The sequence below is a fragment of the Heterocephalus glaber genome, unplaced genomic scaffold, assembly GCF_053883595.1.
Source record: "Heterocephalus glaber isolate CG9 unplaced genomic scaffold, H.glaber_assembly_v1.0 deba00001457, whole genome shotgun sequence".
In the NCBI taxonomy this organism is placed as follows: Eukaryota; Metazoa; Chordata; class Mammalia; order Rodentia; family Bathyergidae; genus Heterocephalus; species Heterocephalus glaber.
Window position 1 is genome coordinate 847,339 of NW_028258305.1, and position 17,658 is coordinate 864,996.

General features: G+C 40.8%; 1 protein-coding gene across 1 annotated transcript in view; it reads right to left on the reverse strand.

Moving 5' to 3' along the window:
* Arhgap25 (Rho GTPase activating protein 25) overlaps positions 1 to 17,658 on the reverse strand; it is a 75,840-nt gene that overhangs the window by 37,963 nt on the left and 20,219 nt on the right. Inside the window, exon 2 of the mRNA XM_004849936.3 lies at positions 5,052 to 5,251. Coding sequence (XP_004849993.1) covers positions 5,052 to 5,251 — 200 coding nt within the window. The remainder of the gene's footprint in view (positions 1 to 5,051; positions 5,252 to 17,658) is intronic.

Below are 17,658 nucleotides of genomic sequence, written 5' to 3' on the forward strand. Positions count from 1 at the left end.
AGCTTGGAATATATAGTGAGACCCAGTCTCAAAAGAACAAAACAATTCTAAAACAAAAACACTCTCTCTCTACCTGAAACTTGCTATCTTTAGTAAATCACATCAATGTTTTTCAAAAAATCACCCTGTGATTGTGCTGCTGCTAGACTATTTTGAATGAGTAACTTAGGATGAGTTAGCACTAGAACCAAAGGTCGTGTTACTTTTAGACAGGAAGGAACACTGCTAGGAAGGAAAGGAAAGCCAATTTCAGAAGTACTTCCTTCCCTGTGTCATGTGGTACCCAAAATCATTTCACCAGGTAAAAATTATATATTTATATTTGAGCAGCTACAAGGTGTCAGAGTCCCTACTGATTGCCCTGAATATAGATATATAAGCACATCTGATCTTCATAGAAAATCTATAAGGGAAGGATGATTAGTTTTCCCCACTGGAGACATGAGGAAATAAGGTTTAGAAAACTTAATTAGCTGACCCAAGATCAGAATTAGTTAATAGGAAAGATATGATTCAAATTGTGGTCATATGATTCCAGAAGTACAGAGTTCAATAAGGCCTTACTTACAAGTCCCACTTGCTATAATAAGTAACAATCAGAGTTCAACTCACTCGCACTGAGGTGTAACAGTGCAGGTCCTTCCCTCATACTAAGCATATGACCCTGTGACATCATCAATAGATAGAGGAAGGTGCACCAGAGGAAAAGACGCCAGTCTGAGTGAAGTGGGGAGGAGCACTGATGAGGAAGGAACTGTCACAAAAAGGGAAGGACTCAAGTTGCCTATCACTGCTTTCACCTACTTTGCATATTTACAAGGGTGGACTCTGTGTGGAACTGATAGGGGAGGGTCATACTGAAAGCCACATGTCCTGCTGCAGGGGAGACAGGTGTGACAATGATGTACTACGGCCAGCTTACATTGGTTCATGAAGACAAACTGTTTCATCTTCAGGAACTCTGTGAGCCAGCTGCTAAGCACAGCCATTCTTAAAACTTAAACTATATAAACCTATGATAAAATATTTTATAGCAAAAAAAGATAATGTTACTTAAAATTTATCACGTCAGGGCCGGGGATTTAGCTTAGTGGTTTCGGTGCCTGGCTCACAAGTGCAAGGACCTGAGTTCGATCCCCAGTACCAAAATAAATAAATAAATAAATAAATAAATAAATAAAATATATTTTTAAAAAATTTTATCACATCCTTGTTATTTGCTATGTTTATTTCTGCTATGTGGTTAATTACATTTACTTCCTCGGTGTGGTAGAAATGTTGTTTAATGCACTATTGCATCTCAACTCTGAATTCAGTAATATCACACTGATAATTTGAAACTGTCTTATTGAGAATATCTGTACCACAGAAATTGACAGATACTGTAGCCAAAGCAACTCCCCAGCAGAATACCTGTTTTCAGAAGCATTTACCACCACATCATTCCACAATTAGAAATGTGGATCAAAGGGTTTACACTTTTTTCAAAAACATAATAGCCTCCAGAAAGCTTGTACAGATTTTCATTTCTACAAGTCCTACATGTGAATTTGTTTCTTAGTTTTCATTTACTAAAATTTCTAGAAAAATTTTCCCAATTTGATAAAGGGCACTGGTGTCTCATTAGTTTCCATTGTATGTTGTTATTCACTACGGAGCTTGAACTTTTTAACATATGTATACTGGCCACTACATTTCTCTGGTGAATCGTCTATTTGTATCTTTGCTTGCTTTTCTGTTGAGAAGTTTGTTTTGCTTATGGCTTTGAGGGAGTACTTCAAATGTTAAGAATATTTGTTTACCACATATAATATACATTTTTCCGGCTTAATACTTGAAGTCATAGTAAATGCTGATTTTTAAGATAAATTTATATTTATGAAATTAGTCTTTTCCTTGTGAAATCTTTCTTGTGTTTTTAAAAATCAACTGTCCAACTCTGTGGAGATGGGAAGAGGATCTGAGGATGGGGGAAACAGGAGATTAGGAAGCAGAAGAGGAAGTACGATGGGTGAAAGACAATATGTATAAGCACCAATTCCCCAAGACAACTGTAATTATCATATATTCAAAATATATACTAATAAAAAAGAAACTAAAAATCATTTACAGAGACAATTATATTTTCTTCTGATATTTTATGAATTTACTTTTTACTTTTAATTCTCTAATTTTTCAGAATCATGAATGGTGTGAAATCTAATGTAGAAATGTACCTTTGCATTTTCTCAAAATTTTAGCTCCAGTCTGTAGCTCTCATTTCATTTCCAGGTATTTTCAGTGTCTTGGGAACAAATGCTCAATGATAATACAGTTAATAGTACTTTATTTTCAATAGATTTAGAACTTTTCTTTATCTTAATAAAATAATAAAATCTATAAGGATAGACAATTATAAACCATCTATACAGGTTTTTTGTTTCTATTATTAATTACATTATAGAATAATATTTAATATTAAGGACCAATATTCATGACATATTGCTTTATTTTAGTTAAGTAATTTATACCAATTTTGCATTTATACTAGATGATTTTATAAATAGCTATGTATAAGAAAGGCTAGATTTATATGGCTATTTCTTGCTGATGGGACTGTGCATATTTTTATTTTTTACTTTGTGCTTTTCTGCAGTCTCCAAATTTACTACCATTTATATGTATATCCTTTGCAATCAAAATACACACATCAGCACATGGTAAAACATATTTATTCTTTCTAAGGAAATATCATTGTATTCTTAAGTTTATTTTGTTTATCTGAAAAGAGTGTCAGATTTTATTGTATGCCCTTTTTGGCCACCTTTTAGGGGTCATGTGGTTTTTCTCACTTGCCCTATTGATCTGATGTAATATATTGATAAATTTCTTTAAAATAAATCATCCTTGTAATCTTAGGAGAAACTTCCCCTAATTATCCCAGGCTATTTTAATCCTTAGAAGGCCTTGGGGGTCCTCTTCCTAGAAGTGGAAAAAGAAGCAAAACCCTTCAAATATTTACTTTACCATTTGGCTAATTAATGTTTTTATAAAACAACTTTTTACACAGGCTTCCTATCATTGAATCATGTAACAAATGCAGTCCAGGTGGTATTGTTTCATTTGATATAAGAAGAGAGAAGGATATGGAAAAATTAAGTAATTACACAACCAGACAATGGTGGAGCTAGGGGGGAAAAAACCCTGTCATCCTTACACGGTGGGAACCAACACTACCAATGCCCTTTTCATGGATTTGTGATGGCCAAAGCATTGCTCTCTGCAGAGGGAAGGCTTCCTGCATTATCTTCTGCACCCTCCGCTGCTGTCTTAGTCTGGAATTGCTCGGCCCTGAATAAGGTCTGCACTGGTCATAAAGAGAAGGAAGTCTGATTACCACATAGGACATCAGCAAGAGCCCAGCCTGTGGTGGTGTCTCTAAGGCCCTTCCCCAGCCTCCACAGTGACAGACATGCAGAACACAGGGCCTCAAGTGGAGGGCGTGGTTTATCAAGTCTTGCTGCCTTGTTAGGGGTCCTCAAGCCTGCTGTTATAGAGATCTGCCCTTTCCAGAAGACTGGTTCATTTGTCTTCCATCCACCTGCCCACCCACCCCCAAAATCCACATGCTTCTTATCCTCACCAGTCTTGGGGTTGTTTTTTCTAGCCCCAAAAGTTTCTAGAGTCTGTCTTTCCTAATAGGTTCTTTCTTGCGAATCCTACCCTACTAAAACCACACAGAGAGAATCTCTAGGTAGTGTCCTGGCTGTCCAGGACATCCAGCTTATCCCTAGGGCCTCAGGATTTTTGTTAACAATGCCTTCTCTCACTCCCGCACACCACAGTGGGCATGAAGAATCCATGAGGTGGGGAGAAGTGACCTAGGCCCAAGATTTAGATCAAAGCACACTCTCACAGCCCCATTTACTCCATCAGGAAGTCCTGTTTGCTCTATTTTCAAGTATATCTAGAATCTTTTTGCCACTAGCCCACAACTCTACTGAGGTCCTAAACACCTAACATCTAGATTACCTGTGTTCCCTGCCCAGCCCCTTGTTTATTTTAGAAGACAGCAATGAGAGCAATCTTTTTAGAATACAAGCTGAAGAATGTTACCTCTATCCTCAGAACCCTGTAATGCCTCCCCGTGTTACTGCAAATGTTCAAGTCACAGAGGTGACCTACAGTGCCCTTCACATCTGTGCTCCCTGCCCCCTGCCCCCTGCCCCCTGCCCTCACTTCTCTGACCTCAGCCTCTCTGGCTCTCATTCTGTATCCCTCTCCCACCACACTGACCTCCTGTATTCTCCACATGGGGCAACCATGCTCCCTTTTGGGCCTTCGTTCTAGCTGTTCCCTCAGGCTGGAATGCTCTCTCCCAGAAACCCACTTAAATAACCCCTTCTCCCCTTAATCTTTCCACAAATATCACCCTGTTTAGGAGGCCACTCTGACTATCCTATTTAAAAATTACCAATACTTTCCCCCCAAATCTGGATCTCTCCTATATCATTCTATTTTTTTTCTCATAGAACTAATCTTTTTCTAAAAAGCTACATAATTTTTTTATTTATTATGTTTATTTTCTATCTTCCCTCCATATTCTAAACTCTGTATGGTAGAGATGTTTCACCTGTTTTTCTCACTCATTTATTTCAAGTACCTAGAACAGTCCCTGTCACTAGAACATTTATGTATAAACACATTATGAGCAGCAAACAACTAAATGCTGTGTACATGTTTTTGAGAAAAAAAAAAATCAGAGTACCAAGTCCTTTTTTGGAGCCCAAATGCACTTTCTCTGATTCTGAGTCTCCAGTGCACTGTGAGCCTGAACTTAGCGACACACTTAGAGAAACTCCACAGTACTTACCTTGCGGAGGGCCTCTCTGCTATCTTTGCAACTTAGTTTATGTGTCTAGAAAATAATGAAAAGACAAAAGCAACTCTTCCACAAATGGATGTGCCTAGTTCTATGAAGAAGGCCTATAAGTAGAGTGTAAGTACAGCCCACCTTCGCTGTGCCCCAAGAAGAACAGCCCTCTTGATGGAAATAAACACCCAGCTGGTACCTGCGGCTTTGAGTCCTCTTCGTCCTTGTAATAGTAAAGCTGCTGCGCCTTCAACACAAAGTACCGCTGCTGCCAGTTTTTCACTATGGACCGCTGCTTCTTCAGCCAACCCATCTTGATGGGCCTTTCCAGAGGGTTGAGAGTGGATGATGAGTGAAAGTTCGCCATCTGCTCTCCAGTCATCACGCTCCTGGACCGAGCTATAGAGAGGAACAGACCGGCCGACTGACTGAGAGACATAAGCATTGAGCAAAAAGTGAGCAGGAGGCGAGAGAGGAAACCCCGAGGGGGCCTGAGCAGCGGGGTGGGCCACAGCCAAGTCCAGTTTAGGGGTCCACATCTGCATCAGAGGAAATCCCTCATGACCCGGTCAGGAGCCGAGCGGCCTGCCTACTCCTGATCAGAGCCAGACTCAGACCAGTACACAGACAGTCCAGCAGCTGCTGTCGGCCCCCGCATTCTGCAAAATGAAACATTGGCTGGAGCCTTCTGAAGAGGAAGTGGCCGCAGCATCTGACAAAAGGTGCTTCCTTTTCCTGTGTGGGAGTTAGTATCTGACAAGAGAGAGGAGAAAATAATGCCTCATTTTCTGAGAGTTGAGGGTGAGACCTACGCAGCTGCAGAGGCCACCAGAAGCTGCCTGGGCATTTGTCCACAGTGGCCCATTCAGAGGAGGTGGCAGTGTGTTAGCTCAGACTTCAGTGTCCAATAGAAGCCTTCTCCAACTGATCCTGCTAACCCCTCTGCCTAACCACAAGACCAGGATACAGGGAGTTGGCACCTTCTTAATTTTCCTGCCACATGTCAAGTGCCCTTTTGCCCTCTTCCCAGTGAGAGTTTACGTGGGACCAAGGGCCTTGGGTAATGCCTGTGACCTTTCCAGTCAGGTTGTCACTGGCACTAGAACTCTGGAGCAAGACTTGAAGTCAGACCCTTCCACCCACTGTATGGTACAACTGGATTTTGTCTTCCCACAGAGTTGTGCCCCTCATGTGACTCCTGACCTTTGCCTCCACATCCTGTCTCCATGGTGACTCCTACCTAGGTTAACGCTCCTTCTCTTAACATGCACAGCAACCCATCGACCACCCTAGTTCCCATTCAACATTTCCTTCGGATACCCACCTTCTTTCTTTCCCAGCCAGTAGAATAAGGACCCTAAAACTACTTTAGAGCTCCTTGGCTCCTTGACCTTGAGCTGATCACCCACACTTGCCAATACCCAGAGTTGGCATTCCTCTCCTTCTGCTGAAAATCTCTTTATTTTGTTTTTATTGATCCTGGGGACATTCACAGCATAGATGAACTCCTGCCTGACCCCATTTTTTTTTTTGCCTGACTAGGCCATTTCTCTTCCTTTCTCCTTGACCATGAATAGACTATGCAACTTCTCCCACCCTTAGTTTCCTTACTTTCCTTACTAGGAAAGTCATAGTTCCTACTCTGTGGAATTGTGGAGATTAAACAAATATACAAATCATGTACCATAGGCCCTGCTCAAAGGTAAGCATATTTTACTTTGATTTTTACCAACAAGTGATTTTACTTCATACCATAAGGAAGGAGATTGTTTTTGAGGGCTTCCTCAACTTTTACTTCAAAATATGCTTCATCAAATTTTCTTTCTTCCTTCATTTCTATCTTTTTTTTGGTACCGGGGATCAAACTCAGGATCTTGCACTTTCATTTCTATCTTTAATGTATTTAATTGCTGACTCCTCCCCATTGCTTTTGATTTCTTTCTTTTTATTTGCCTCTAGGCCTGTGGCTCTCAGTCTTTATTCATGTTCATGGCATACTTTGAATACTAGAATTTTATATAACATGATAGTCTTTCTTGTGATAACTCAAGTTGAATGCAGAGTTATCATCCTATTTAATGTTCAACCCTTCTATACTACAGTGCTATCTGAAGAGAACTCTGCCCTAACTGGGTTCCCTTGACTTTACAAGTGTCCCGTGTCCCTGTATCATACACTCACACCCGGGTTCCAGCTTGTAGTCACTCCCCTTCTCACCAGGGACCTGGAGAGTTTGCAAAATATACTTGATGCAACACTGTTAGGTAAACCTCATCACAAAAACACATATGCTTGATTGTAGTTTTAAAATATTTTGATATTTTAATGATAATTTGGCAGCATGATTGAAAAGAGTTTGCTCTATATCAGTATGTCCTGGCACTCCAAATAAGACCTTTATTTTAGATCTTTCTTGTCACTATTTTCAAGGCCTTTCACTGGGGCTGATCACTTACTCTAAGACTGTATAAATAGTCCAAGGGAATCACAGGAGGGTTTGGGCAGGAGGGTTTGGGCAGGAGTGCAGGGGGAGGAGGGCATTTGAAGGACTATATACAGCCCTGCATCTCTATAGGTCAGAGAACATTTCTTCCAAAGACTCTTATGTCTCCTGGAAAAAGAGCAGATGTAGACAGAAATGAGAAATGTAGATCCCACACACAAAACCTTTGGAGGATGTGGAAGAGTGAGGCAATCGGATATTCTCCCCCACCATAATAGCCTCAGTGTGGCCCATGCCAGTGAGATTTTGTGACCATCCATCTGAAGCAGCATGAGACATGGGGGTATGGCTCCTTGTAGGAGTGTAAAAAGGAAACTATATGGCTCAGAGCTGATGCCACCAAATGACAACACAGGAGAGGTGTACATGTTGCCACGTACTGGCTAAGAGAATCCAGGCCCCTTGGGTTACTCCCAGAATCCCAGACCTTGTTAGGACCACGATGGGAGGCAGGAGAAGAGGAAGGTCTCCAGTAGCATGGAAGAAGTGCAGGGGTTAGAAGAAGCCAGTGAAGCATTAAAGATTGAAGATAATTCACCCAGCACAGAACTCAGTTGCTAAGGTACTGTTTTGTGCTTACTTCTGGGAAATTTTTCATCCTTTGTCACAGCAAAAACAGTAATAACCAAAACAAACCTCCCCTCAAAGCACCTATGCATTGCAGAATGCCCTGTCAAAAGCAAGAATAGGCATGCAGACCCTGTGTTCTTAGTCCTGGAGAAGAGGGGCCTGGATGACCTTGAGACAGGAAGGCAAGCACCTGTTTATTTACATATGACTAAGACCTTGACTAACTTTATTTTATAACCCAAAATAATGCCACTCACCATACATCCACCAGTGTTTCTTCTGTGCTTATTGTTGTCTTTTCACCATAACTAATGTGACCATGGGCCCTGGGCTATGTTTTAAGTTAGAAGAAGTGAATGGTTCAGGCCAAGCCTCCACACTACTGGAATTTAATCCAAACACTGTGGGCATGGAGTGGCAGCTAGGGGCTCACTGAGCCAGTGACTAAGCAGGAGAGCCTTCTGTCTCATGTGTAGAGTGATCTCCCATCTTAATGCTCAGCATGGCTTACCAGCCAAGCTTTTCAGAGAAGAAAGCTTGGTGAGTCTTGGTTTTGACTCTTTGTTAGTTTCTTAGAACAATTATTCTTCTTTGTGGGTGTGACCTGTTCCAGGATGAAATAAACAAAGAGATCTGCTACTATTAATGGAGAGGTTTCTCTTAAAGAAAATAATAACTGTGATAAGTTTTGCCTGTGAGCCAGTCTCTGTACTCACAGTGCATGTTTCCAGCCCTCAGGAAGGTTTGATCCAGACATCAGTTGCAGAGAGGGCTGCAGGGAGGCAAGTTGCTCAGCATTTACAGAATGCTCTTGAGCAAGTGGAAAATGAAGGTTCGAATGAGGCCAGAAACCTACTGTCATTCTAGTAAAGAGAAAGAACATGTCCTTAGCTAACACTGTGCTGTCTAGCACACTAGCCGCCACAAATGGCTATGTACAGTTAAATGAATTAAAATAAGTGAAATTAAATTCATTTCCCCAGTCACATCAGCCACCTTCAAGTGTCATGTGTGGCTTCTGTATTGGACATCACAGAGAGGACTTTTCCATCATCCCCGAAGATTCTGTTGGTCAGCACATCCTGGAACCTGAGTCCTCTCATTACAAAGCACAGGATGAAATAAGCCAAAAGGCAGAATAACATTTTACCAAATAGTCTGGAGGGCACAGAAATCAAAGGGCTTTAGGTGACAGAGTGAGACTTCAACCTTGGTCTGAGCAGAGAACCATTTCAAGTTGCTGAGCAAGGGAGGACCATAGAAAACACAGATGAGTGATGTATTTGCCCTGTTCATGCTGAAGATGAGGAAGGGTACCAGCAAGGCGAGGAGCTGAAAAAGCACCACATTCTCAGGGATGTTATTTTTGCAATAGAAGTGAGCTGTTTTGTGCCCCAAGTTAGATCAAGAGAAAATTAAAGAGGGAAGTGTGAACAGAGAAGTCAGCTGGGAAACACTGTCACTTCCTTTCTTCATCTTCCCATCTTCTAACACCCTGGCCCTGAAAATCACAAAGGCTCATAAGGTCTGCCGCTGAAGCAGTCTTTTAGCTGCTCTCCTCCCTGCCTCAGTCTGTCTTCTATGGTACTTGAGTGGGCCGTGACTGTGTGGCTGAGGCGTGAGTAGCTCCTTGACAGCTGGGGGATCTATTGAAGTTTTTCTCAGTGTGTTGACAGGAGCTGTGCATTAGTTTGGGAACCACATTTGAATGAATTTGACAGGGAGTAAAATTCATATGGCTTCAGCCCAGGCCTCTCTTCTGGAGCATTACACCCATCTACCCAGCTGCTCTCGTGCACCCAGTGAGATTCTCAGGCTCACTGCACTCTTAGCCAAGCTCACCACAGTCCTGCTTCTCCCCTCCAACCATCCTCTGTCTTGTATTGACAATCACCTCCTCCTGCTTCCCACCCGCCGCAGCCTTGTCTCTGTGATGTGCTGAGTGACATCTTTCCCACTGACCAACCTGTCTAGAATGCTGTCCCTTCCTATGCTCAGCACAGACATTGTTTATGATGCAATCCTTCTAGAGCACAAACTCAAGTTCCTCTCCTGCCTAAAAGCCTCTGATGAGCCCACCACTACCCTCATAAAGGACAAAGCCTAACCCTCCTGCTATGGAGTCTGGATTCTTATGGCTTTGCCCGAACTATTTCCACTTCCTGCTTTTCCCCAATTCCCATCCTGCACTTTACCCATGGTGATAATTTTATGTTTGCAACAAATTACCTATTTGTGAGACTCCTAGATTTCTTCATCAGTGCCCATTCAAGCAGAGTGGCCAGTAGAAGATATAATCCCTGATCTAGTAATAATAAACAACCATAGTTATTTATTTATTTATTGAATAATCACCAGGTGCTAGCCACACTGCAAGCATTTTTTATATCTAGTTTCACTGAATGCTCTAACTGTATATGGTACCATATTGTCACCTCTGTTTTAAAGACAAGAAACTACAGCTCAGAGAAGTAAAATGATTTGCTCCAGTTACATGGTTAGAATTCTGATTTCAAAGCCCAATCAATATCCACACTTGGGCCACAAAACCCAGAGAAGAGCACATATACTAGTGGTAAAGAGAGAGTGCCATCTATGTTGCAAATCAAAGTAGTTAGAGAATAAGAGTGGACAGGGGACAAAACCACAGTTCCTAACCTAGCACGTGAAGCATCTTATTTTGGTCTGTTTTCTGCTGCTATAACAGAATACTTGAGACTAGGTCATCTACATAGAACAGAGATTGATTGGCTTACAGTTCCGGAGGATGAGAATTCAAGAGCATAGCACCAGCATCTGGTGAGGGCCTTTGTGCTGCATCATGCCATGGTGAGAGGGTAAGAGAGGGAGAAAGGGAGGAGCAGGACAGTAAGGTAGGGCCAGACTAACTTTTATAATAACCCACTCTCAAGATAATGACATTCCCTTCATGAAGGCAGACCCCTATGACCCAATCACCTCTTATTAGGTCCTACTTCCCAAAACTATTGCATTAGAGATTAAATTTTCAACATGATCTTTGGAGACACATTAACCACAGCACCTGTGCCTCAGCCCCATCCATTTTGCCTCAATACTGAGCATAAACAAGTCAGTGCTACTATTTCCATCCTACGTATCTTCTCCAAGGCTCAGCTTCAAAAAACAGTGACAGAGAAATTATACCAAAACCTCAGGCCCACTTCTGAGGCTGCACTGACACCAACAGGAAAATGACATATTAGGTAATCCTGCCAGGTCTTAACCAGCTCTCTGCCCAAGCGCACTGGAAGAGTCTCACCGAAGCCCAGGGTGACCAAGGCATGGGATGGAGAAAGGCTGAGTTAACCCTGCATGGACTGAGTGTGCAGGCCCACAGAACAGCAGCCTGTCAGGCCAAGGACACTGCTAGGGAGCTATCACCACTGCCTCTGAAAATGATTACCATAGATTCATCTAGCCCTGGCCACAACCTCCCCAGTGCACACATGCACTGCCCTCCCACTGTCTGTGATCAGACCGTGGGATGAGGGTCTCCCTTTCCACCCAGAAGAAAATGAGGACATTTGATCTTAGAGTCTCCAGGCTTACTTTTTTAAATCCCTTTTCGGTCCCCAAAGAAAACTGCCCTCCATTTAAAACAACCACCATTTAAGGAGAACAGAGGAACCATTAAAATCTTTCTAATTTAAAACCTATCATTTGGACTTTATGAGAAATTTATCCTATGATTACTTCCCTGTGCTTTTTAGTTTTTAATTCTAAAAAAATCACCCCTTACAAAAGACAATGAGCTGTGAGACTGATGACAGCAAAAGAGCTTTCTTTGTGTGCTCTGATATTAAACACTGGGGCCTTCCCAGGGTACCTACCTTTGAGACAAATTTGGGTAACTTAATTTGTAGAAATATCTAACAATTGTTCCCTGAATGCCTGCCTCAGTACTCCAGATCAGAGTGGATTTAGTTTTCCCATAGTCTACAACTTACAGAAACACTCTTCATTATTTCCAGTATTGTAAACTGAAAGAAGAAATTCTACTTCGGAAAGGAATTCAGCACAGACAGCTATGTCCTCTTGCCAGAAAAGGAAAAAATACTATCTCGGTAGCAATATGAAGTATAGTGACAGAGGGAGACAACTCTGTGTGTGTATGTGTGTGTGTGTGTGTGTGCGCGCGTGTGCGTGTTGTTTCTAGCAACTCTAAAAATCCAAGATAGGAACAAGTGTTGCAAGTTTTTCATGCCCTGGGGACAATTCTGGTCTAGGTCAGCTCTCTGGGACATCTCCCGTGTTCCCATTTCGGTCTTTCCAAGACACCCCACTGGTATTCACATTCTGGGGCTTTGGTGTTTCCTAGCCATTTAGAATACAGTTGCCTCTTGTAGGTCTGTGTCTGTCTCCATCAGTTGCAACCCCTCACCCGGCTCCCTCAGCCTATCTTTCATAACAGGAAGCCAAGTGTAATAACAAGAAGCTTGCAGAATTGTGAACACTTCCTACTCACCACTGCCCCAGAGCTACCTCTTCCTCAGCACAAAGCAAAGTGAAGATTTGGTAACTGGTTGGTAAAATTAGCCTAAGTTGACGATGTTGTCAAAGTAACCGCACATGCAGAAACTGTAGGCTTTCCCAGATTGGAATTTAAGAACAAATAATTCTCATCATGGAGGACTAATTACCACTGAAAGCTCCTGTCCATGATATGATAAATTAAGAGCATTAAAGGCCAAAGATTTAGCTCAGTGACACTGCGCCTGCCTCGAAAGCACAAGGTCCTGAGTTCAATCTCTGGTACCAAAAAAAAGAGCATTAAAAGAAATATCGAGATCTCCATTGTCAAAGCTAGTCATTCATTTTGTTATGGGATTTTGCTTCATTAGTCACTAACATTCACAAATGGTGCATTAGGATGCTTCCCATATTTGTATTTTATAAGCATAGTTGAGTACCCTGTACAGTAAGAATCCTTCCAGGGCAGCAATAGCCTAGGACTGGCAACCACAAACAAGCCCTGGGTCCTGGGAGGCTGCAAGTCTAGCCCTTTATACGATGCCACTCCGGCCTTCACTGTGCCGTTCTTTCTTTTTTGAGCCAGTGGTCACTGGATGACAAATTAAACTATTGACAATGTAAACTGTGAACAATGCTTGCAGTAAGATGGACCTGCAATACAATATGATAAAAAGAATCTATTAAAAATTGAGGAGGTTTGCTAAGGACAGAGGACAGATGATACTCAAAAAAATTATTGATGACCTTTGTGAAGGGTCATCAGGGCAGTGTAGTTGGAAACAAAATATCTACACTCTCAAAGCTGTGTACTTAAGCCTTGGAGGGAAAAATTACATCATGTCTGGAATTTGCTTGGAAATATCTCAGGAAAGGGAAGGGAAGGGAGAAAAAAAGAAAAAGATGGAAATATGATTAAATCTTAGTAATTTTTGAATTTCAGTACTGGGTGCATACCTAGGGGTTTATTATGCTTTCTATGTTGATATTTTAAATATTTGCATAATAAAATCCTTTTTCTAAGATTCTTTTAGTCTTTTTTTTCCACACATCAGCCATTGCATGAGCTTCAACTTGCCCCTTTATCCAGGCCTGCATTTCCAGACCTTCTACTCCTCCAACCCACAGCAAATGATACTACCCAGATGTTCCATAATACACATGCACACTCCCTCCAAGACCCTCCATTTCCCCTCTCTGTCATTTATCAGTTAATGAATGACACTCCTGGTGTGTACAGTATGGACAATTTCCTGGAAAGTCAACTTTACTCAAACACTTTGTGGTGAAGAGAAGCACAGCAGAATTCCAGCATCAAGGAGATCTCTGAGGGAGCCCAGGAAGAAATGACCACCTGGAATTCTACAGGGTTTGACCTCCTGGAGATATAAGGGGGGGGGGGTTGTCAGAGACAGAGAGATAGACACAGAGAGAGTCAGAGAGAGAGGGAGACAGAGAGAGAGACAGAGAGGGACAGAGACAGAGAGACAATGACAGAGAGACTATGTTTAGAGAATGCAGAATTTCCACTATAATCCTGTCCTTAACATCTGACGGTTTGGTTTCCTCTTCGAAGCTGTCAAGCTTTTATCAGCTGTGTGAAAAATGCTTTAGGGAGTTTCCCTTTTGTCACCCAAGGTCTTCACAAAAATGTTATGACTGATTCTGTATACATCTTCAAGCAACTGTGATGCTTCTGCCTGACCCAACCCGAGCTCTCGCAGCTAGCACACTGGCCTTTGCTCTGATGCATCTTTTTGCCACTGACCACACCTTCAAAGTTCTCAGAGAAGAAACCATTCTTTCTTTGTTTGAGACAATAGTCACTGGGTGACAAACAGGTTTGAAGGAGTGGGTGCAGAGGCCGAAGAAGCAGAAATTATGCATGGACAAACAAAATGGAAGAAGGGGAACTATCACTCAGCAGACTGACACCATGACACCCAGGACTCACTCCCAGTTCTGAACAACCCTAGCCTGGCCCATCTAATAGTAGGAGACCTTTTCAACGTACAAAAATAACATGTAATCTTTGACTGGGGTTGTTTTTTCTTATTATTACTATTGTGATAAAGTACACATAATATAAAATTTACATTTTAATCTAAGTGTATATTCAGTACACTCACACTGTTGTGCAACCATCACCACCATCCATCTGCAGAATTCTTTCTATCATATAAAACTGAAATCTATACCCATTAAACAGCAACTCCCCATTCCCTCTCCCTAGCTCCTCTTAACTACCACTGTACTTTCTGTCTGTATAAATTTGTCTTCTCTAGGTAACTCATATAAATGGAACTATAGAATATTTATCTTTTTGTGACTGGTTTATGTCACTGAGCATAATGTCCTCAGAGTTCCTCCATGATGGAGCATATTACAGAAATGTCTTCCTTTTAAAGACTGAATAAATATTCCATTGTATGTATATAACACATTTTGTTTATCCATTTGTCAATGGATTTTTGGACCATTCCCACATTTTTTTAGTTGTCAGAAATAATGCTTCTGTGGGCTGGGGATTTAGCTCAGTGGTTCCGGTGCCTGCCTCGAAAGCACAAGGTCCTGAGTCCCATCCCCGATACCAAAAAAAAAAAAAAGAAATAATGCTTCTGTAAACATGGTATGTAAATATCTCTTCAAGACACTGCTTTCAATGTTTTTGAGTGTATAACTGGAAGTGGAATTGCTGAATTATATGGTGATTTTATTCTAAATTTGTGGAGCCTCCATACTGTTTTTCATAGTGGTGTCACAATTTTACATTCACCATAACAGTACACTGGGCCCTCAAGTTACTAATGGCCTGACATATAAACAACTTGGATTACAACCAGAATTTTAGTTTTAACTTATGACCAAAGTCTTAAGACCCAAATGCTAGCCTCTTGTGCTTCCAGATGGTCTCAGATACAGATTTAATCCTTAAAGAGTTCTGGAAGGAACATTACAGCATCCTCTCCTGTGTGGGGTTAATTGAGAAATCCTGGGCCAACGTCTCTCTGAGGACACTGAGATCTCCCTGTATATGGAGAGAAACTTTGAAGGGTGCGTAGAGGAGCTTGAGCCTTCAGTTGACTAACTTCAGTTACAACTAGTCTCTCCAGTGAATTGAGTTTTCGTAATTCAAGGATCCACTCTACATAGAGGTTCCAATTCCTCCACTATCCTTGTCAATACTTGTTATTTTCTGTGTTTTTGTTTTGTTTCTTGGTAGTAGCCATACTAATGAGTATAAGGAGCTGTTTTATTGCAGTCTCGATTTGCATTTTATTAATGATTAGTGATATTGGGCATCCTTTTGTTCCTATTGGCCATTTGTGTATCTTCTTTGAAGAAATGTCTGTTCAAGTCCTTTGCTCATTTTTAAAATGAGATGTTTTGTTTTTTGAGGGATTTTGCTGTTGCTTTGTCATTGTTGAGATTTTTTCTTTTGGGGGGCTACAGCTTTAGAAGTTATCTCTACATTCTAAATATAAGTCCTTTGTCAGATGTATGATTTACAGATATTTTCTCCCATTCTGGGCTTCATTTTTACTCTATTGATAGTGTCTTTTGATATAACAGTATAAAAACTTTTTAAGAAGTCAAATTTTCCTATTGTTATCTGTGCCTTTGGAGTTGTACCCATGAAATCATTGTGAAGTCCAATGATAGTGACTCTTTTTAACCTATGTTTTGTTCAAAGAGTTTATAATTCAATATTTATATTTTGGTAATGGATCCAGTTTGACTTAATTTTTGTGTATGATGTTAAGTAAGGGTACAATTTGTTTGTTTTGAATGTGGGTATCCAATTTTCCAAGTACCTTTTCTTAAAAGACTGTCTTTTGCTCATTGAATAGTCTGGATCTCTTGTTGAAAATCATTTGACCATATATGTAAGGTTTATTTCAATCCGTTCTAATCCACTGGTCTATATGTTTGTCTTTATATTAGTACTATACTGTTTTAATTATTATAGCTTTGTAGTAGGTTGAAATCAGGAAATGTGAGTCCCTCAGCTGTTCTTTTTCAGGACTGTTTTGACTCTTTAAGGTCCCATGAGATTCTATATGAATTTTGCTATTCTCAGATCTTTTGTACCTCCCCTTAGGCATATTCAGTGACTTTCTAATTCTCTGGTGCATATGGATATTTTTGAAAGTCCTAGTTTTCAATCTCTGGTTCCCCAAAGGAGATACAAACAAAAATGAAGAAAAAGAGAAAAAAAGACCAGGGCTCCTTAAATCTTCTGAGTCATTTTAATCAGAGGGGGAGGATTTTGCAACAATGGGGAGAGATATACCAAAAATGACTGCCACTTTTTTTTTAATCACCCCTTCCTTGTCTGCCCACAGTGATTAGAAGTGCTAATTAGTCATCGAAGCACAGATTCTCATTATTTGGAGGCCTGGTTCAGTTTACCCATCCTGATTTGTGCAAGCTAAGCTTAAGCTGCTCCTAGGCAAAGCTGCCTGCCACTGGGCTAGGGATGGAAAATGGGTTGCTACCAGTGTGCTAAGAGCTGAGACTGACCAAAATGAAGCATAATTTAGTATCTAAGTCTTCCCCTAGAAGATTCAAGTTTGCATGAGACACCAGAGTTTCAAAAACAGTTACATCAAATGGATTCTGCAAAGGTAATTATTTATTGTCTGAGGAGAGAGAGAGAGAAAGAGATTGATTTCTGGTGCTTTCTACTCTCCCATGTTTCCAGCATCCTTTATAGGTATGTTTTAAGGGAATAATTTTGTTACATTCAATGCATGAATTACTAGAGATTTATCATACATGAAATAGCCTATACACCTTATAATGGGCAACCATGGGTACATTTAAAAAGAAATAGTAAATATTTACATGTGGAATTTAAATGGAACAAAAAGGATTTTGTTTATGTGTTATGTCAATATACCAGTCCCCCCAACTTTTTAACTCAACCATTCTCCTCCTTACATCTCTTTTTTGACATTCCCTTCTTGTGCCAACTATGAACGGACTGACTTTAAATGAAATTCAAGAGAAGTAGGAAGTAATTGTACTGAGATGCAATACAAACCTCTGAAAACATCTTTTCCTTTCACATATGGGAAGATGTTCCAAAATACACGTAAATAAAAATGGCTTATTAATTGACTTGAACATGGAAGCTCATTGATATTTGTATTTTGTAACACCAAGAATAGATGTATTTTGGGGAGTGAGTTTCCAGAATGTTATTTCAGATTAACTTCCATAATTTTGAAAAACAGAA